The sequence below is a fragment of the Zosterops lateralis genome (genome assembly GCF_965231275.1).
Source record: "Zosterops lateralis genome assembly, chromosome: 3".
NCBI lineage: Eukaryota > Metazoa > Chordata > Aves > Passeriformes > Zosteropidae > Zosterops > Zosterops lateralis.
This window is the reverse complement of record NC_139764.1, coordinates 31259287-31281723: the sequence shown is the minus strand read 5'-3', so window position 1 is coordinate 31281723 and position 22437 is coordinate 31259287. Positions and strand designations below refer to the sequence as shown.

General features: G+C 34.8%; 1 protein-coding gene across 4 annotated transcripts in view; it reads right to left on the bottom strand.

Moving 5' to 3' along the window:
• The window catches only part of LRPPRC (leucine rich pentatricopeptide repeat containing), a gene marked incomplete at its 5' end in the record, with an annotated part of 85121 nt that overhangs the window by 50275 nt on the left and 12409 nt on the right, over positions 1–22437 (bottom strand). For all 4 annotated transcript variants that reach the window (XM_083856556.1, XM_083856557.1, XM_083856558.1 and 1 more), the window contains 16 exons: positions 141–218; positions 432–538; positions 1678–1735; positions 3993–4020; positions 7115–7184; positions 10386–10479; positions 11091–11209; positions 17340–17447; positions 17528–17633; positions 17907–18049; positions 18804–18948; positions 19988–20114; positions 20604–20690; positions 21248–21306; positions 21397–21518; positions 22209–22331. In XM_083856556.1, the coding sequence (XP_083712682.1) occupies positions 141–218; positions 432–538; positions 1678–1735; positions 3993–4020; positions 7115–7184; positions 10386–10479; positions 11091–11209; positions 17340–17447; positions 17528–17633; positions 17907–18049; positions 18804–18948; positions 19988–20114; positions 20604–20690; positions 21248–21306; positions 21397–21518; positions 22209–22331 (1574 nt within the window). The remainder of the gene's footprint in view (positions 1–140; positions 219–431; positions 539–1677; positions 1736–3992; positions 4021–7114; positions 7185–10385; positions 10480–11090; positions 11210–17339; positions 17448–17527; positions 17634–17906; positions 18050–18803; positions 18949–19987; positions 20115–20603; positions 20691–21247; positions 21307–21396; positions 21519–22208; positions 22332–22437) is intronic.

Sequence of the window (22437 nt, the reverse complement as noted above, 5' to 3'; positions counted from 1 at the left end):
GAAATGAACTACAACAGTGAAAAATCATAGAAAGGTTAAAAGGCTTACATATAATCACTGCATGAAGATATTTAGTTTGCAAAGGAGAATATATTCAGAGATTTTTTCAGATTCAAAGTAATTGCTATAGAACCACAGACCTTAATTAATTCGGGAACTTGAGAGGAGTCCAGCAGTCTGCAAATGCCGTTGTAGAGGCTTGTAGGGATAACTATATTCTGTACCAAGAGGTGGGGAAAAAAATTATATGAGTTTTGAAACACAACCAAACTGAAATTTGTCTAACAGAAATTATCTCAGACGTAATTCGAGTCTCCAGCTCTTGCATGTCATTGAGAAGTGGTCTGCTTGTACTTAAAAGCAGCAATTTCAAACCTAATAGATACATGTCAGGCAGGACAGGCATTATGTAGCAAAAATTGAAATGGTACCATCTTCTTCAGCTGATGGAAGTATTGTCTCAAACGCTCCTCCTTGGCCTGTACCTCTGAGTCACTCATGCTGTCAATCAAGTGATAAAGAAAATAGCCAACAGCTTCTGTGGAAAAAAACAAGAGAAAGCATTCCACTAAAATTACCGAGACTGTCATGTTATCAAGATTAATTTATAAGAAATCATTTTGGTGTGAGATGTCACCCTGATGAGAGGCTCTGAAATGGCAACAATGATCACTGAGGCATAGAGATTATGTGGTTTGGGAGCACATATCTAACTGGTGAGTGAAAGGAATATTAATTATTTTCAGACCCAGTGACAGCTTTTCAGTACAGAATCTTACTTCAATCTATTTTTTCCACTACTGTGTGACAGAAGTGGTACTGCCCAAGGCCTTCCCCCCCTTTCCTGCCTGCTACCCCAAATAGTTGCCACAAATATTTTGTCATTGCTCAAAAGAAAAAACAGATTTCTAACACTTTGCATATTTATTCTGTACATTTTACCCATTATATTCCATTACCAAGCTACATTAATATTGTAATAGTAATATAACAGCATACAAAAAAATTTTAACTATTTGAGCAAGTAACACTGAAGAAACTGCCTATCAGCCAATGAAAGTCAAGATGAACATATTTCATCAAATTATGCTAAGTTTCTTATCTATGCAGTGCAAAAATATGTGGGGTCCTGTAGCTCTTCTCAGAATAGGAAGAGCATCAAGTATTGTCTTCTCAAAGGTTAGCTGTCCCCATACCTCCTTGCCCCACTGGCTCTGAAAGGAGGAGGAAAAACCAAACCCTTTAAAAAAAAAAAGACATTAAACAAAAAAAGTATACTAATTTTAAGGTCGAAGATTTGGGATATTAAGTACAATTTTGCCTCATAAAATCAGTACCTGTACTACTACAGGTAGAAGTAGGTTGAAAACTGGTTGTTGTTGTTTTTGAAGTATTTAAGCACTGATACTGTATTCCTTCTAAATCTCCATTTCTATCTATCTATAAATTTAGAAAAATTAATTATCAGCAAGATTTGTTTATAATTCTAAAAAAAAAATCTCGTGGATCTCACAGAATATGCTCTGATTATTTGAATCAGGATTTTACCCAACATGTTTTCAAATTTCACTTTCAAAAAGAAGCAATCAGTGTTTACTGTTGTAATCCCTCAAACCCATCATTACACAGAAGAACGGATTTGTGGATAAGTTACAATCATAGAAATTGAAACTCTACCAGTTGGTCCTGGAGGCGTCAGGCAATAACGTTCATCCTTGTACAACAGTTCTGTTATCTGGTAAGACAGAATAATCGTACATTGCAGCCAAAAGAAGCAAGCAAGGACAAACAGTATCTGAAATTGAATTCTCAAAATAATAAAGCATCTCTCTGTTAAAGTATTATTCTTTACTACATCATAGTCATTCCCTAAGAAACACAAAGGGTTTTTTTGGTAAATAATAGGGTTTTCTTGAAAAAATATTGCAAACAGAAATGCTTTCCGAGGTACAGCATTAAGACAGAGAGCACTCCAGTATTCTGTTTATATATCATTCTACAGGAAGTTAGCTATCTATCCTAAGACACTGCTTAAAGTGTGTCGCTCCTGAAGATGCTACAATTATGTTCCAATTTACCGAAAGGCTGAAATTGTCCTAAAAAGCTTCTTATTTTTTGTATCTGAAAAAAGCAAGTACAAAAAAATAATGAAGGAACAACATTTATCCTGCTGTACTAGAATTAAGGTAGCTAGGACAGCTAGTTGTAAATAAGCTGTTGTAAGTAAGTGCAATTTTGAATGACAAAACATGCGTTCATAAAAATTAATTACATTCAACTACATTTAGCACTCGTTTGATCCATCATGCAAATCAAAGAAATATATAGACTTTACTTCCTCTCAAAGAAAGGTATTTACCCAAAAACCCCCACATCTTACCTACAAGCACTTTAACCTAAACAACATCACTTTAAATTTTTTTTGACTGTTAAGGAAATTAAATAATTTTCATTAATTAAATCTTCAGTTAAAAACCGAAATTGTGTTAAGAATTTTTGTTTTATCTCCTATGATGCTAGAATGCAATCTCAAAGTCAGAAGGAGATGCAGTGAAAATGCACAGGCAAAGTGCTGTGTTTTAAGTAATGACAAAAGAAAAGGAACCCTCACCTTCAATTGTTGATGAAAATGGATAAATAAAGACAGAAAATACCAAATGTACAACTGAGTATCTTACCTATTACTTTTCTACCAACACCATGGACACTGTTCACAGTTAAACTACAGCTTTTCTGCTGCACTTTTCCCCTCATCTTCCTATGATAAATCAATACACACTGCAATAAAATCCACAGAAGTCGTAACAGTTCTTTTGACTCAAATATCAGTATACTAAATGGGATGAATTACAGAAAAAAAGGGTAGTAGTATTTCTGTTTCTAGATGTCTATTTATTTCCCAAGTTAGCATTTCTTATTTTAGAAGTTCAATGCATGTATTTACTTTTAAACTTAGTGAAGACAACAAAATTTATTTTTCTTCCATTGTGATGAAGAGCAGAATTAACTCTAGATATTACTTCACATGCAGACGACCAACACTTCAGCTCTGTCCTTAAAAATTATTTTCATAATGGGACCAATAAAAGATCTCCTTTTTTCTTTCCCTGCTCTCCCTTTTTTTAAATGCAAAAAAGGAAGAAGAGAGGCAGCAGACAAAAACATCCTCTCACCAGAATCATCACATAACAGTAAAAGGTAGTAAAATGCAAAAAAATCCTGCACTGATTTTATGCAAATCATTTATCAGTGACTTCCTAAATCTCAATTTCCATTTTGTTCCAAGATTTCTTTGCAAAACTGAAAATGAACTTTCATTAATCAGCAGTTACAGTACTGAAGAATAAGAACAAAAAGCACAGTGCATCCCTTCCTAAATTCTGAAACCACATCCAAAGGAGTATCTACCAACATTTCCTCTATTTTAACGTTGTGCACAGTGCAATGACCAAGTTATATTGCAGTGTCTTCCTAATGCAGCCTTAATGTAGGGTTGGCAAGATGATCAGTAATTTCCCTTTGAGTCAATCCAGTTAATTTCTCTTATCTGGGTTTGACTTCAATGCTTTAAGTCATATAACAGAAACTTTGAGAAATTATGTCTGCCTTACTATTGTATTACCACCAGCGTGAGGACAGGAAGAAAGTTCAGGGAGGGCAGGAAAGTAAATTGATGCCAGATGGCACAACCATAGCAGACTTTCTTCCAGAAGCTACAACCACCTTCAGCTGTAACTACATAGATTTAAAAATTGCAGTAGAATAAGCTAAATGACATGGTAACAGCACACTTGATTTTTCACAATTTTACTTAACTGTCCTATTTGAAAATTCAGTTTGATACACTTGCCTGATCTACCACTGACAGAAGTCTTACTCAAATTAATCAGGTCTACAATTTTCAGTCTCAGAATTTGGATTTACTATAATGCACCATAAACATGCAATGCCTAAAGAAGCTTGATTTTATTTACAGTTTCATCTCCACTTACCTTGCTCCATAGATGTACATCATCTGAGCTGAAGAGGGCAGCAAAGGATAACAAATTAAAAGCAACAAAATGATTTTACTCTTGTAGCTTTCTTTAAAACAACACAGAACATTAACATGAGTATCTTACTTAAAAGAAATTAAAATATAATAATTGCCACGTACTGTTTAAAATGATTTTGTACAGAATAACTTTAGGACTTTTTACTATACTCAACATGGTCACAATCTCTGCTAAAAAACTTCAAATAATGCAACATTCCAAATACATCAACTACAATAAGAAAGTGTTTTAGTTTTGGTTTTAGTTCAATTTTTTAACATATTCTAATTGTATTTTTTTGTTTTATACTTCTCTATTTAGCATTTCAAGACAATACACTTCACTCAAACAAGCTGCACTTGATATAGAAAACACTTGCTACATAAATTTTCTAGAAAAAAAGAAAAATCTAACTCTCCTGTGCATTAGACTTTTAATACACCAAGACAACTACATGCAGCTATTAATGCATTTATACTATGCAAAAGAAGAAAGTAATCAAATCTCTTAAGGTATAATGTTCATTATAGTGAGAGAAACACGTAGTATTTTAAAAAGTAGAAAATAAACCATTGAATTTCTCCTCTCATAGACTGAGACAGAACTTGAGGAAGAACACATCTTTGTACATCATGAGGTTACAACCAAAAATCACCTCAACCAGTTCACTAAAATATAAAATCCCTGACATCTTAATGTAAAACAGCTGTCTCGAGTATTAAGAACCTGATGTTTTCCTGTAATTTGCAGAACTTAAATCACATTAGAAGCTGTAACTTTTCAAAAACTGTAACTTTTCGACAACTATAAAACAGCATTAACACAGGCAAGGGTAAGAGAACAAAAACTTAGGACACAATTTTATCTTCCTGTAATTGTCATTAGAGAAAAATAAGATGTCGGGGTGAAGAGATGCACAAAGGCTTCAATGCATTCACATAAGTTTAGGATTTTATTTAGGAAGTTCAAGCCTACAAAACATTTGCTCTTTCTGTGCAATTGCCAGTTGTATTTGAAAATGAGTCAAATGCAGGTCCACACAGAGGGAAAAGAAAATGCCATCTGTGAGGTTAGTTAAGCTTTGTTGGATGAACTCACTCCACCACTGACAGGATGACAATGAACTGCAGATATCAAATGCATCAATTTCCTAAAGTACTTGACTCTGAAATAGTAATGGTACATCAGGCAAATAGAATGGGAATACTTTGAAGCAGTTACTAGAGAAGAGCAGTTTCAACAGAAATCCATAAACCAGTCTGCCACAGACATTGTTCATGCGTCCCTGGCCTCCCTACCCTGTACTTTTGTACTCCAGTCCTGAACTTTGGTCATTTGAACACTCTAGACCTGCATTTAGCCATAAAATTTTGCTGCGGTCTTTACAAAACCTACAAATACTCTTTCTTCTCTCCTATCATACCCTCCAGTTTCATGCTCAGGCTGTTCTAGCCATTAAGTTTAAAACAGAAAAGGCAACATGAGTGGGTATGCTTTCAGAAATAATGTAAGGGTAAAATCTGATCACAGGCAACCTTGAACACAGTGGCTGACACCACGTAGCAAGAAAAGCAAAAAAAAAAAAAAAAAGAGTAATATAAAACAGATAAACAAAACTTATGCCACATTTAAAAGTGGTAAGAAAGGCTGAAGTAAAAAGCAAAAAAATCCCCCCCCACCCCAAATCACATCAGAAGACCCCTAACCCTAATTTCCATCAGAGGTTTTAGTCCAGATGTCCAATAACTGTTGTAATTAAAACAGCAGGAACTGTTCCCACTATGAGGAGAGTAACTGTTTCACTTGAGCCAACTACAATTTTTAGCAACTAGTTTGCTAGCAGTATGATGACATTTAAAGATACTTTAAATCACATTCTGCACACCTGCACAGTTCCCCAGCGGCAGGGATATTTCAGGCTAGCGTTGGTTGTGTGTGGTAAACATTGGCATGGTTTGCTTTCTAGTCAAAGTCCTACTTCAGTTGGATATTTATCTACACTTAGAGAGAGAATATGTATTTAGAAAATCTGTTACTTTAATAAATACATTTGAAACAGATGATTCTGGGGCTGACTATTTAAAGGAATAGCAATATACTCCTACTAGATCTAAAGCATTATTTCACTTATCCCTTGGATGCCAAGGCCAGTAGGGCCTAGCTAACAAACTAAATTTCAACACTGGTTTGCTTTTTCTCCTCTTTCTCCCATAATACAACAGGACCAGCTAGACATGCAATTTACTAGGAAATTGTTTGGTCATATTCACCTGTTAAGTTTTACTAATATCCAACCCAAACACAGTTCTAATTCATACTCATTAAAAAATTCCAGGAAATAACAGAATCAGCCTTCAAACCCTGGTCCTCAGTACTTGTTCCCTGTGGTGTAGGCATGCTGAAAAAACCCTTATCATTCCCAGTCTTAAACATTTGACTGGGGCAGGCAGTGTGTGATAGAAGTGCTTGTTAATTCACATATACTTACATAAGCTTAAGGCAACCTTACAAATTCACAAGGAACTTTCCTTGCAGAACAGAACCACATGACTGTGAATACAAAGTCCTGGCAATGTAGCTCAGAGCTGGGTGTTACACCTGAGTCTCAGGAGCCATATTCAACCAGAGGGCACAGAAAGTTAGCACATGTAGCAGAATATGCCAGGCTCCTACTGGTATTTCATCTTCATGAAGCACCCTATTACTTTACTAGTTAATAGTCATGCTCTTTAAGAAAATTTTACAGTAGTATAGCTGTTTATAAAAAAATAATGAATAATGATGAACCCCTAAATGTTTAGTACCCTAAGTTTTTATACTGGCAAATAGAATTTCATTATTCTTTGTCCTGTGCTTTTTCATCTACTATCTATAATGTTTCAAGTGTATGCTCAAATATAGCAGAGGCAAGGAAAATGAGGAAAGCAGGGAGGAACAGTATCTCCTATTAGACATGGAATGATACTTTTCAAACATGGAGCAGGGGGCAAAGGACTCAACAGACTTGTGCTCAAAAAGACAAAAAAAGACATGGAACTTTGTTACATAGGAAAAAAAAAGTATTCATATAACAACCTTACCTTTTAAAACCCAAAATGAGGCTGTTTCTAAACAGACGATAATCAACAGCAGGTGTGCTTGCTGAAGACACTGTAAATGAAAACAATGTTTCTCAAGTCATTGTCAAAAAATCCATGAACTGCAACAACTCAGCAGATCATATAAATAGACCATCACTTGAAAAGCTATTTTTTATAGTTTACTAAAAGCTGACAAATATTTATAAACTAAGATTTAAAATATCCAAGTGTTAGAAACAGACCTGGTTTTATCAGCTCTAAATCTGATCCATTTCAAAAGCAATCAAATATTCAGGGAGTGAGAAGTTTTCCCTCTACATTGCCTTTAATGCCAATAGTTAAAAAATTAGCTTTTTATATGCATTATTAATTGCATAAAACATCTTCATCTGTAAGAAAATACAAGACCAATTCCAAAAGGCAAAACAAACCTCAAACAATACTAATCAAGAAAACCTGAGATATTAATATTAGTCCTGGAACAAAAAAAGATCTACTGAAAGCAAATAGTTTGTTAATTGTTTCAGACTGAACACCTGCCTTAAAACAGGTTTTAAATTTTTGCCATTTCTTTTTTTAAATAATAATAATAATAATAAATTTTAAAAATCCAAGCAAAAAAGTCAATGGCACACCACTTTAAGTGTTTTCTTTTGCTAGTATAAATTCCCTGAGAAGAAAGGAAAAGCAGTTCCATCTAAATTAAATCTAAGGGGGAAAAAGAGACAAATATACAGTTCTGCATGTTATAATACACAATATTTGAACACAAAGAAAACTACAAAATCACTTAAAATCAGATGTTCCTGAGAGGTCATTTACAGTTATGCTTCACGTCCTCATCTTTACATAATTTCTTGTCTAAATATTCCATAGCATTCTACCTTCTTCCTGTAGAATTGCTGTCTCTCATTCCAGCACCGTAGACCAGCAAAGAAAAAAAACTCAGTAGTGGGTGCATTTATGTCCTGTATGAAGTTATCATCATCTCACTTCAGCTTCACAATTGAATTAACTACTGTAAAAACCTGACTGCACAGGGCCCTTTCAGCAAGGGCTGCAATATGGTAGAAGATAACCAAAATAAAAATACCAGCTCTAAAGGAACCTCAGAAGTCAAAGGCATAAGAGCACTCCCTTAGTCTAACTCCAGTTTTAAATGCTGGAACATTTATTTTTGTTTGAAAAGCTCAGGTAAAGTTGGTTTCAAGACACCCTCAATACAAATTCTCCTCCAGCAGTATATTAAACTTTTTGCTCATAAAAAGACGAGCAGAAAAGCATGTTAGTATGCTCAGCTGCTGCTGACAATCGGCAACCTGGTTTCCTTAGCAACAAACAAGTCTGAGAAAATCAAGGGGCTGACAATGAAGTGGAATGGAATGGCATGATAAAGGGAAAAAGCGGCTCTCATGTACACTGCCTTATGTGCCCAGATTCCGCAGCTGATGCTTCGGAGTTTTCATCTTGTCAGGAGCAGAAATCTATACATTATGAGGCATAAGAAGCTGAATCAATACACCTAGATAGCAGCCAGCATTAATAACCAACCTTTGCCTCCTCTGACTACACTGATGAGACAATCTCAAACTATTTTCCATACTGCATCTATTTTTTCCTCTTTGTAATACTGCAAAAGGAGACAAGTCAAAAAGAGAAAAAAAATTTGGCTGTTTAATATCTGTGCCTTATCATCACATAGGTGCTAATTAGATTTACTAGCATTCATTTCAGCTTGGTAAACTATTTACGGAGTAGCTTCCTTTAAAGCTCAAGTTCAAAGAAATTTGATATGTCTCCATGAATTATTAACCCTGGTCTTTGTAAACAGAAATACCACTGCAAGATTTAAATTCACAGACAATGACTAAATAATATACTATGTGATACTAATTTTGAGACAGTAAGACAGAATTCAACTTATTCTGTGTATCATACTTTTGATATACACATTTACTATATACCAGGCATACATGTATTTGTGTATTACAACACGTTAAAACCAGCCTGTTTCAGTTAACCAGAATGAATGGAGGGGTCTACATTTTCATGGAGAAAAAAACACCAAACTATTTCACATTCCAGAAGGGATTTCATTGTTGTTAATAAACAGTCCTCCTTTGAAAAAAATTTCAGATTTTTTTTTTTTAGGTACTTCATTTTTTTAGGGTCAATGGTTGGGTTTATGCTTTTTGGGGGTTTTTTGGGATTTTTTTTTTTTTTTTTTTTTTTTGTAATAAAACCAAACAAAATACTGGTAAAATGTAAGGTGAATTTTAAAGATTCACTAATTGATAACTCTCCAACACTAAAATCAAATTACTGATTAATAACTACTTAATTTTCTCATCTGCAACACAATGGCTTCCCAGAGCCATGGTATATAGACGACTTATTTCTGTATTTGTTAAATAAAACAGTTAATGGCAACTGCAGCAAGCAACTACTTAAGCTTTTTCCCTGAGCCTTGGACAAATAAAACTGTTGTTTACAAAGAGATTTTTCTGTAGCAGATTTAGCCCAAGTTTAGATATTTTATTAATATCTTAGTATACTAGGAATATAAAAACTAATTATTTACATTTTGCAGAGAATCGTGTATTCCTACTTAAGGAAGCAAATTATCCCATCCCATACATTCAGTCAATGACATGAATTAACATTTGCAAGCACTGAGCATCAGAACAGTCTTTGGAGAAAACTCTTAAACATGCTACAATTCAATGCCTAATTAACCAATCACATTTATACACAACTTCCATGACCAAGAGATCACCAGAACACCCTCAGGTTAATGTCAGTGACCATCAGATCTTTAAAGTTGTTTTTTTCATGAGTAACTCTGTGGTACTTCAGAGCTGTATCATTCATCGCTTTCTGGAGTCATTGATGCTGCAAACAAAAGCAATCCCAGCACCAACCACCTCACAGGTCTTGTGAAAAACAAACTCTTTGCTTAAGCTCTCTAAGTACAAGACTGTCACATCCCTGTCACAATCATGGCAAAGCTGTTATTTGCAAATAACAATAACTGTATGTAAATCTTACGGCCAGGTTCAATACTAAAGAAGAATTAAACTAAGATTTATGGTTCAGAATTGGTAGTTTCAATCTGACAAATCATCATAGAAGACCTCACATGATAAGCACTTTGCTCAAGTTCCCCTCATATGTTGAAACCTCACATACTAATACAAGTAAATCTCTTAGCCTACAAACAATCCACACTATCACCAAGTACACAGTCACAAGCAACAACAAAAATACTCACTTATAGAAAGAACTCTGTCCAGTCTCCCCTGTAGTGCTTCAGTTCTTAGCTCTGCTACATAGAGCCCAACATTTTCAAACAGGCAGCCATTTTCCTAGAGAAAAAGCAATCAACCACAGAACTTCACACAGAGAAGACCTTCTGATACTTCCTATTTTTAAATACTTCCTTCCCAAAGGTAGCTGTTGAGAACATAGAAGGTGCTCTACAGAAGTCTATATGGCAGCCAAGTGAGTTGCTACTGATCAAAATTTTTTTGTATTGAAATCAGCTGCAAGAGATAAAGTTGTGAGAGACAGAAAGACTGGGACACTTAAATTTGGTCTCCAATTCTCAATTCTTTAGCGAGTAAAAATAAAAAAAACCCCAAACCTATTTGCCAGAAACAACTGTAGTACTTCCAGTCTCCAGTAAAAAAAAAAAAAAAAAGGCATTAACTTTTCCAGTTCAGGAAACAAAAAGCTACTAGGTCTGGTGCAAAACACTTTGGTTAGCTCTAAAGAAGAAAAACAACAGCAGTAGGAAGAAGACATGATAAACAAACCATCACTGCAATGACTGTTGGAAAAATATTCTAAATATTCTAAACAGGCTTCATCATACCAGGTTCATGTTTGGAGCACTACTGGGATCTAAAGCCCTCACAGAACATAGTGTAAGAAGCCTTGTAATAGTCATTTTTACAAATTTTACATGTAAACTCACCTTCAGCTGGGCATGGGCAGTTTCAGTATCAGGAAAGTTTTTAAAAACATAGTCTGTATATGTTTCTGCATCAAGGTCCACCCCCAGTTTGTGCATCAATTTGAGGACCTCAAAGATACCTATCAAGGCAAAATTAATTAGGCTAAGCATTCAGAAAAACGAAAAATTGAGCATCAACATGTAAAAATAAATGTTGCTTTACAAAAGAAGGAATTGTCTTCTCAATTTCCCTCCTTGAAATTGCCAAGAAAAATCCTGCATTTCCGTGAAACTTAAAATAGATTTACAAAACTTCATATTCTGTGCTGTACTTTAAAAACCGTGAGAGTTTGCTTTGGAAATTGCTATTATACAAAAGTATCTTCTAACACAACAAATATATGAGTTAGTCATGTTTGCAGAACACTGTAGAGAGCTATGTATCAAAATGTCCATATTATTGAACATAAAAAAGAAAACTGAAATTTGATGTAAATTACATAAACTCAAGATACAAACACATTCTTCAACACACCATACATTCTTAGTTTTGTTCCCACTGGATTAGCATTAGTGTTCAGGACTTTTCTCTGGGCCTGTTTAAAAGTAGTAACACATTTGTAATCAAATTGGTAGATTACCCTACAACACATCAACTTCAAACTGGAAGTTCAGAAAAAGCCTGGAGTCTCTCTCAAGCCCAGTGACACTACATTGTAACTTTTACAGGGTTCACATCATGTCATACAACTAGACTGTGTATCACTTCTGTAGAGTCACATTTGAAGACACCAGATACCAAATATTAATAGTCCAGCATGTAAAGTGTAGTTTTAGAGTATATGTCATTCTTTCTAATTGCTCACACTCTTCTGATTTGCAGAAACTTCTTACAGTAACCTTAGCTACCAAACTCTGAACTCCTGTCAAAACCAATACAGGTATAATCACTTTTTGCTGGTGTAAAAATGATTTGTCAGTTGCTGCAGGACACCAGTACCAAACAGCATATGTTTTTTTCAACTTGCATTTCATACTTATTACTTTAAAAATGTCCAAAGTCCCTGTCTTTGCCCTGGAGTGCCACCTATGGAAAAGTGACACTTCCATGAATATTTTATGCAGTGCACTATGGTGCAAATAATCAAATGTGAATTCCCTTTGAGCACTTGAAAATACATGCAGGCAAGTCACACTAGATTAAAGTCGCATCATCTGTTCGAGTTTGCCTTAAACAAAACTCTGATTTTTGGACCAGAATCTGCAAAAATATGAATAAAGAATTAATTACACTAAGTCTTTCTTCATACCTTTCAAATGTTGACAGCTAGTTTCTGTTTCATGTTTTCAACATCCCAGAAAATATATTAAGTCCTCTTTTGCTGAAGCCTTTTCAAAAATAACTGTAACACTAAAGTTTGAAGACCAAGAACTAGATCCCATAGTGACAAAGGTGTGGTGCACTCAGGAGGTTTGAGCCCAAGCAAGCATCCCCAGCCCCTAGCAGACAGACTAGGGCACATTTCCTGAGCAGGAAAGGGCAGGTGTGAGAAACAGAACACCAGCACAACAGCAAGATGCAGATACCACAACCATATTGCCCCAAAGTAATTGTACAGCCAAAGTAATCAAAAGCTTAAAATGCAAATATGTGTTGCAGCTTTTTCTTTTTTTTTAAGGTGGCTGATGGACAATTTTTGGGGCGACAGAAGATTAATGAAACCAACACAGAGTCCTAAAGCTTTGCATACATTTTCTACCTCACCAAAAGCAGAACTACTTTATAGTCAAATAAACATCTTCCACAATACTAAGCAATGAAACATTTCCATTTCAGTTAAAAAGATTTGAGCATTATGTACGTGGACTTATATAAATTCTTTGCTTTTCATACTGGAAAATGCACTGACCTCTTCTCTCTCTCCCAACAAAAAACAGACTAAAAAGGAACGGCACAGAAGTGCGGTCATGTTCATGCAGAACACTGGTCTCACAAACTTTTTTGAGAAAACTCCCCCAAATATACATGTATATGGATTTAGAAATTATTCATATGTATAGAACTGATATATTGTGGGCATTATCAAATATACACGAAAATAGAGAGCCAAAAAGGATAAAATATTTATTTGCTAACAGCCCACTCACAACCCAATGGATTGCCTTGCACACCCCACTCTGGAGACCACTGATCCAGAAGACTGGGCATGACTAAAACCCCCAGTAAAGTCTTCTGGTCATCTCCCTGCTTGATCAAGAACAGGCTTTTTGAGATCTTAGGCTGACATATGTAAGTACACAGGAGCTGAGTATACAAAATCAAATAACTGTGTAGAAAGAAGGCAGAAATAAGAAACAAAACAGAAGTCAAACAACTTCTTTTTGTCAATACTGGAAACAGCACTCAAACTCCACAACAGAACAGATTCCATCCTCAAGCCAGTATATTGAAGAACAAATATAGGAAAGATGAACTATGAGGTGGTCATAATATTTATATGGTAGAGCATCTTTTCAAAAACTGAGAAGTGAGGCTTACCTTTCAGTCTACCATTCATTTCATAAGGTTCTTACAATTAAATCATGCCTACTCCCTACAGCAGTCCCATGAGAACAGAAAGAATTTCTAAAGCAGTTATGTACAGTTCTACATGTGCAAGGGAAGTTAAATTTGGCTTTAAGCAGTTTTCTGAGGAAACAAAAAACCAAAACTTCAGTTCAAACAATGCCTTAAGTTTTAGCTTTCATATTTTCCAGGTTTGGTACTGCATTAGTATGTAACTCTGAACTTCATATGCAATGTTAGAATGTTAGAAGTTCTCCTCACAGTTTAGATGGACAAAACAATCCTTTTCCAGCCCGAGAACCAAGGACACCATTGCAGCTTCAGGCCCAAAAAGTATAAACAACAGCAAATCAAGGAGAGCAGTCTGGGAGGCTGGGAATTCGTAACCTGAAGCTGTCATTGCCCAATTAACCCCAATATGTAAATGGACCAAAACATAAAAGTGTGAAAACTTGGGACCCTTCCATCTTGGTTGTAGCCTTGGCCAGGCTGTTGTCCTGCCAAAGGTGCATCCTTTGAAGGCCTTTTTAATAAATACCTACTTTATTCGTCTATCACTGTCTAGCCCCTGTTCTAGGTAGCCTCTTGAGGCATCACAACAAGTAAGGTCACGTTCAGGAAAGTATAGTATTTAACTCATTTTAAAGTTAATTGCTGGTAATTTCAAATTCACTCAGAATGTTCTTTTCCAGAAAAGCCTGTCTATAAAACAGGATTTCAAGCAGTAGCTTTGTGAAATCACCACCCTTATTCCCCTCTGGATCCAGACTCTAATTTTCCAAAGTAAAAACTGACATACTATTCACTAACCATGGGTTCTGTATGTAACAATGGTTTATACAATAGCTCAACAACAGTAGAGCCCAAAAGCAAAATACACACTTGTAAAAAGTTTTAAAAATAACATGATCATTCAAATGCAAAGGGGAGGTACAAAATATTCAGGAATAAGCCTAAGTTGAACCTTTCTGCTCATTTACACTAGGCCCTCCTGATTTTTAAATTTTAGCAAAATGACTCTCAGTGCCAGTAACAGACTCACTGCACATGGATCTTTTAAACCCTCCAAGCACTTTTCATTCCTAAAAGCCTAATAAATACTAAGGAAACAAGTATTTATCAACTCATGTAACAGATGTACATAAAGGCAATGCCCCACCTGAAATTATTTGCCTGTGTAAAATGACTGAAAAGAACTGTTTGCTATTTCAGAGTGGTTAAGGTGTATTTAAAAATGGCCTTATTTAGTTTCACATCTCCTAGCCACCACTTCACTGCTACTTTTCTTTCAAACACAATTCCATAATATAGAAATTATAGAATTTTCTTTGATATCCAGTGTCAGATTTTGCTGTAATAAACATTAGAGAAACATGTAATTAAACACTACTATTTGTTATTTAATTGTTTGGGTCATACTATATGTACTGATTCAGACAGTACACTGCAGTTTTAGATAGCTTGTTGCTTATATTTCATTTATTCTGATTATTTAGTCCAGTCCACATCCTATCATATTTTTAATAGTTTTTCCTCAAAGTTCTCTTCCATTACCTGCCTTGCCTATACCAAGACACAAAACTACACACATTAGGCTGGGCATTACTACTTTGTTGAGAAATTAATTACCTTATTTTCAGTATGAGATGTAAAACTGTGTCTATACTTCTGTTCACATTACTTTTTGCTCCTAGAAAGCATCATCCTATTCATTTACTATCTGCTGTTACCCTTATGTTCTCACTGCAGCATATGACTGTTTGCTCTCTTCTATGAAAATTCCAGGGTGAATGAGGGTTTTTTCCCACATTTGCCTTTCTTCAAGCGTACTGGTTGTATTTTTAGATAGTGGAAGTAATTTATTCATTTTTTGTGTTACTAACTCAGAAAAAATTGAATGCAAGCTTACACAAGGGAAGAAGACAACCTGTCTCACTACTCAGCAAGAAGAGTTACACTGGTTCTTCATTATTGAAGCAACAGAGCAGCTATCTTCTTACCTAATGTATTTCAAGAATTGCAAAATCACTAATTTGTGTAGGCATGTACAATGCTTCCACTTGACAATATAAACTTGGATAGTGAGTACCAAGCTACAGAAATGAGTTTACAAATTCACAGCATTATCTTACTGCCATACAGAAGTATGTGTATGCAATGCCTTTGCAGACAGAAAAACAAGAAAATGGAAAATGGCTAAAAATACTGGAATTGAGGGATCCTTCATCAGCTCTCTCTTCTCAATATGCTTACATGACTTCCAGCAGGAACTACAGTTGCCAAAAGCAACTGTTCATTTCTACAGTAGGGAGTCCAAATTAAGGCAACCTCCAATCTTGACAAAGAACCAAAAGAAGTATCAAAACCTAAGTTTCTCTTGATACTCAAATACTGCTTTAATTTTGGCAGCCAAGTCTAAATCTAAAAATACTTCCAACATCTCTCAGAATTGTGTTAGTGAGGTGAAATTTTTAAGGAGTAAAAGCAAGCAGCTTTTTTAGTATACAGCATCCACACAGGGAAGTACGACACTGATTTCCATTTACTTATTTTTGGCAACACTGTGTTTCAAGTAAGTCACAAAGGACCCAACTAAAACATTGCCAGACTTTTAAAATATCACAGAACTTTCAGGGATTTGAAAACCTGGGAGAAGATACACTTGGGCAGTAGTCTAGCAAGAACAGAGCCTAAGGAGTTAATAAAAACTGAATATTGTTTTCACAAAGGCTTTTTGAAAGAGACTTGAGACATTTTTATAGCCAGAAACAATTAGGGAATACTTGTTTCAGCATTTCTTCCAAACTGGAATGTGACTGTATATTTAAGATAAAATTGCGATATGGAAGAGTCTGCTAAAAGCACTTTTTTTGTTGTTTGTGCATTTTGTTTGTCACCCAGTGTCACACTAACAACTCTGCATCTCATTCTAAAGCACATTATACTGTGAGATAAGATGAAAAAGACAGTTTTTTGTTTCCCCAAGGGGGAAGTACTTCTGTTAAAAGCATCTTTTTACAATACCATTCTTTCTGAATTACCAATAACGCAAACCAAAGAATTAGATACTGTACTCTAAAATTTAATATTTGTTCAATTCTTATTCATATCCTGTAGACATCCCCATGTGTAACAGGGGAAAGTATGCTAAATGCTTAAACCTACTTAAGAATCCCAAAGATTGAGCATTTTTGTCCTTCAATCAGTATGCTGTCAGGTCAGGCTCACACATTCAGCTATGGAAGTTCTCCTGCAGTTTTTATGATTGTAACAAAACTCACGTTTGGTTCATCAGGCAAATAATAAGAAGCTGGCTTGAATAAAGGACTGGGTTTGCAGTCCAAGAGAGCTATAATAACATAACCTTACTTTTAAATTCTTCACTTGGATTGCATTTTCTTCAAGAGTAAACTGTAAATTGTAATGAGCAGCATAAAGAACACTGCAATGCAGAAAGAATGTGAAGAGTTAAAAAGATAACTAAACACATCTTTCTATGTCAAGCGAGACTTGAAATTTGTAGAACTGTATGACAATCAAGTAAGAAAGGAGGTTTTAAAAAAGTCTTTCTGAAGGAAAAATTGTTTGAAAGGGGGACAGACATATGGCAAGGGCTTAGTTTAATTTCTGAAGAATCTCATAGCAGTAAGATTTGTGCCCTAGGTCTGCCATAATGCCACGAAAGCATTTATCAGACAACTCACCTTTAAGATTTTTCTCTTTCCCATATGCAACTAGCAGCGGCCAGCAATAGTGAGGTCTGATGGGCAAGCCTTCTTCCTTCATCATCTTCATCACATCAATGGCCAAGGCTGAAAACATACACAAAGTACTTAAACAGTGACCAAGTACTCCAAAGAGCACAGGTAAAACAACTAAATAAGTAGAGTACCTGATCTGTTGGCCTCCAAAGCACAACGCAAGATAAACGGTAAAGGTGCCGAGTGCATCTTCGCTTCTTGTAATTCGTTACAGAATTGCTTCAGCTTGCTCACAGGCTGTGAACAATTTCAAAAATTAAATTAATTTCTCAAACTGTTAATAATGTCAGATTCTTCTAATGTTTAGAAAATGGGTATTACACAAGCCAAACAGGATTCCTTTGAGAATTTTAATTTACTATTCAAGTTAATATAAAATAATAAAATTCTTCTTTTCCTCTTGAAGAACTGTGAAAGAACTCACCATTTTCAATCTACACAGTTGCCTTAAACTAAATAAATCGACTGTCATTACTAGATTAAGAAAAAAAGTCCTACTATTCTGCTTACCAGATCTCTATTTACACAATGTTGCAAGAAGAAGCTACCTTGGTCCACATCTTCACGCGATAAATGACTTAAAGACTTCAAAATGCTGAAGCTGATATCTTCAAAGCCGTGAGTTACCAGAGCCAAACACAGGTTCATTACATCTAGCAATTGAAAAACAGAGAACAACAATATTAATAAAGTGCACATAACTTTTTCACCTTAAGCTACTAAAATTAGTGAAAGCTAGAAAAGTAAATGTTTTACAAGTACCATTAACATACTTTTAAACAAGTTTCACAACCCGAATTTGAGACTATGTTTTCCAGAATTATTAATATTTATCAAAGAAATTCACTTTTTCCATAAGACCAGTCCATAAATTACAGAAGTATCACCACTGCAGCATGACAGAAAGGTAAGGAAAAGAGAAACTAATTTCTAGACATGACAAAAAAAGAAGAAAATGAATGAAGCATAATTAACAGTAATCAATCAGATTAAACATACTGTGATTCAGAAGTGACTTTAAAGGTAATAAAAAACTATATTCTGCATTTAGTATCCCTTTTTTTTGGCAGTCATGAGGAGCTCTCACAACAGGAATCTTAACAGTGGTATTTGAAGAAAGGACTCCACACTTGCTGTTTTCTTATAAAAGCTTAATGAATTTTAAATTTTTTTAAAAATTATAGATTAATTTTTGCATGCAAATTATTAAAGCTGTTTCATATTTAGATTTTATAAAATACAATCTAAAACACACAAACACAAACTAATGCACAAATCGATAGCAAAAATATTCCTTTCCCTTAGTATTCAAGGCAAAACTACAGAATTACCTATTTATGGAGAAAGAAGGAAAAAGAACAAACAAACAAAAAACAAAACAAGGAAAAAAGCTCTGTAGGAACATACCTGGAATTAATTCCCTTTCAAATTTTATGCGTCCTCTAATTTCCTCGATGTGCTGTGGAAAACCAGCCTTGGCAAGGCTAAAAATCACCTGCATCAAAATCCTGTCCATAAGGTACCCTTCAGTCTTCTCAACCTGCTCTAGAGTCTGTAAAACCAAAATAAATTCAACTTGCATCAATTCCAATGTGACTCAAAACAGAATACTTTTTAAATCAAAACAAACACAAAAACCTGGGGTTTCTTTCTTTTTTAAAATCCACAGATTTAGATCATGGAACATGGTAGAGAGAAAAAATATGCAAGTACTGAGAGGGACTCACACACCTGCAGACTGTAAAAAGAAAAAGGGACAGCTAAAAGAAGTTTCTTTCTAATATCTAATAATATATGAAAATGCCAGAGGTATCCTCATTGTGAGATGGCTTTCAGAAGAAATTACTTTGTAAAGGGAAGAATGACTAATCAAACATTTTGTCACTGTTGGGAAGAATGTTGGCTGATGACTATTTGTTTAAGTCACAGGAGAAAATTGTTTCAAATATCCTCTTCCTTGATTTCGTCCTCTACATCTGATTAAACTCCTGATACATCTTCAGAAAATTGGTTTGATATTTTCTCATTGCTTTGTGAGTATTCCTTTGATTTAAAAAAAAAAAAGTAAGAGAAAATACTTGAAAGAATTTTGCTACACAAAGAGCTGTAAGGAAGCCTCATCTTACAAATACCCAAGTTGTTTGTATGAATTCTCAAAAAAAAAAAAAAAAAAAAAACAACCCCACATTTTTACTGGAAAGATCCTGTGGTATCAATGGCCAAAGGATGGCTCGAAAGGAGCAGAATAACCAAGGTCTACTTTTTATTTTCATAAATAAATATATAGATACCTCATATGCACTGTCTTTAAAAAAAAAAACCAACCCTAAATAATTAAATCACTCACTGACAAATCCATCTTCCCAGAGTGAAATGCCACTATCAAAAGACAAGTATTTTTTGGAAATTATGACATTGCTTTCAATTAACCAGCTATTCAATTGCAATTAAAAAAACCTGTTAATTACTTTGAAGTAGAGGAAACCAATTATAAAATTATTTCTTATTCCTCCTGCCTGGACAGAAAGCATTCCAAAGTTATACTGAACAAAAGATCAAATAAGTCGTATTTAAATTCAAATTTGCAGTACCTTTTTGATGCTATCAGCATCACCCTTTTCAGCATACACATTCAGCAGTGATAAATAGGTGTCTGGACCTGGTTCAACACCAGCCATCCTCATCACTGAAAGGATGTTTTCTGCACTCTTCATATCTCTAGAAGAATTCAAAGCAAGACCCTCAGTAGATTAAATCATAATGATGTTTATTGCGACTTCTACATTTCCTTACTAAATTAATTAGAATTGGAAACAAAGACTGTAACAAGCTTAAAGAAACTTATTTTAACTAAGCAAATTCTGAAAGGTGAAAGTGCAAATCTTTTTAATAATTGTATTACTTAAAATACTCTTTCAACTTTAACAGATGATAAAAGTTCAGAACTAAGTGCAGCAAATTTTGTCTCAAACACTACAAAAGTACAGTAATTTATCTTGAAATACAAGATTTTCAGACACAAGAAAAAAATCTACTTCCTTTGTTAAATAGCTTTTTTGCTTCATAAATGTAGAGACAGTCTTCTACACATCATTATTCAAAAGTATCACACTATTCTGCAGCATGTAATTTTTTTCTGTACGGTATCATTTTATATTTTAGTAAAGCTAACAGTAAACAAAAGGAATGAAAGGTATTAAACATTACCCTGATCTTGCATGTCCTTTCACAAGGCTACTGAATACTGCCTCAGTGATGGGGAGATCTTTGCTCTTCATAAATCCAAGAATCTTACTGCAAAATATAAAACAATTGTATTTGCCACTTTGGAACATGCAGACACTAAGGTGTTGGTTTTTTTTTTAACCTTCCTTTCACTTATTTCTTATGCCCCTCAGTCACACAGTTACAGCTTAACCTTGCTAAAATTGTTAGAGAGATACCCAGCAAGTCCTGTGTAACAACAACCACCAGAATTATTACAACTTGCTCTTTAGCCCACTTTATTCTCCAATGCCTTTCCCAGTAGCCATTTTCTTACAAAGGCAGCAAGCCTTCATAACCTCACACTTTTTCATGATGGTTCTAGAAATGACAAAAACAAGTTATTTTCTGAGCAATGTGAATGCAACTTGATTTGAACACACTGGTCTATCACTTATTTTTATTTTGTTTGTGTTGGTTTCAGCAGTCTCAAGGAAATTGCTCTTCATTGCTTAAAATATATAAAACCCTTCTTCGCTTTGCTCAGTTTCTATGAATTGCACAGAAATCAGTTTCAACATCACTGGTAGGTAATACGAGAAACAGATTTTGTGAAAATCCCTTTAAACATAAATGCAAAAGAATACCTTGCTCCTTCAATGTCACCCTCATTGCAATAAGCAGCAATCAACCTTTGGTATGTAACCTACAGAAAACAAAAAGAAAAAGTTAATTATTTCCATTCAATAAATGGAGACTACTATTAGGAATGAAGATCCTGCAAAAGGGTACCTACTCGATTGGGCTGCACATTGGCCTCCTCCATCCTGGCCAAGAATTCTGTTGGAGAAAACTTGTGCTCATTCTGAATATAGACTTTAAGCAAAGCATTGTAATGGCTTGTATCATACACAGCACCTAAGGAAATATTTCAACCACAGTCAATATAGATTCTCTGAATTCAACATAGTTTCATAGCTTTCACAGGTAATTAATTTCATGTCAATTTTACTCTGTGTGAACTTAGGAGAGAGCTTCTTTTTATTCACCTTTGAAATATCAGACATTTATTTAAGAGCGTTTATAAAAAGGCTAAAACATAAGAGCAAAGTAACAGCAATGCTCAGGTGCATGCTCTTCTACAATCTCTGCAGCTGCATTTATTTTACAGATTCAGGAATGTTACTATCAAAAAGCATTCATCTATGCATTATCTATACATAAATGACTCACTTAAAATAAAAATATCATCTGATAAAATAGCTGGTAGCACTAGGAATACTCAGCCCACCAGATAAAAAGGTAACATCTAACAGAAAAGTAAATTCAATAATGAAAATCAAACAAAAGTCGAATTTAAGTATCTTAAAAAAAAAAATCTTTAGATTTCAGAATTTTAGATCAACACCCCTAGATGTCACTATAAGCCCCAGAATTAGAAACAGGTCTCTCACCTGAATAATAAAACCCACTGTTCATTTGGTAGTAAGTACAACCTGTTATAACCTAACATTTAAATATCATTACAATTCATTGTCTCTCATTCCAAAGAGAGTAACAAAAGTAACAGAACTGCTCTTGCTAGAAGGAGCAACAGACCCAACCTACCAAGTTCCTTCATCTTGTCCCATATCATATGGGCCAGTTCTGTTCTTTCAGGTGACAATACCTCTGGTAAGACAGCACCACAACTTTGTAACAAAAGCAAGGTGTGGTTACTCCCTGGACACCCTGCAAGTGGAACAAAACCACAAATTTCTTCATAAATAATTATGCATTCAATATTAGAAAGAAGACTTGAGACTGACCTACTGAAATATTTAAACATTTTCTATAA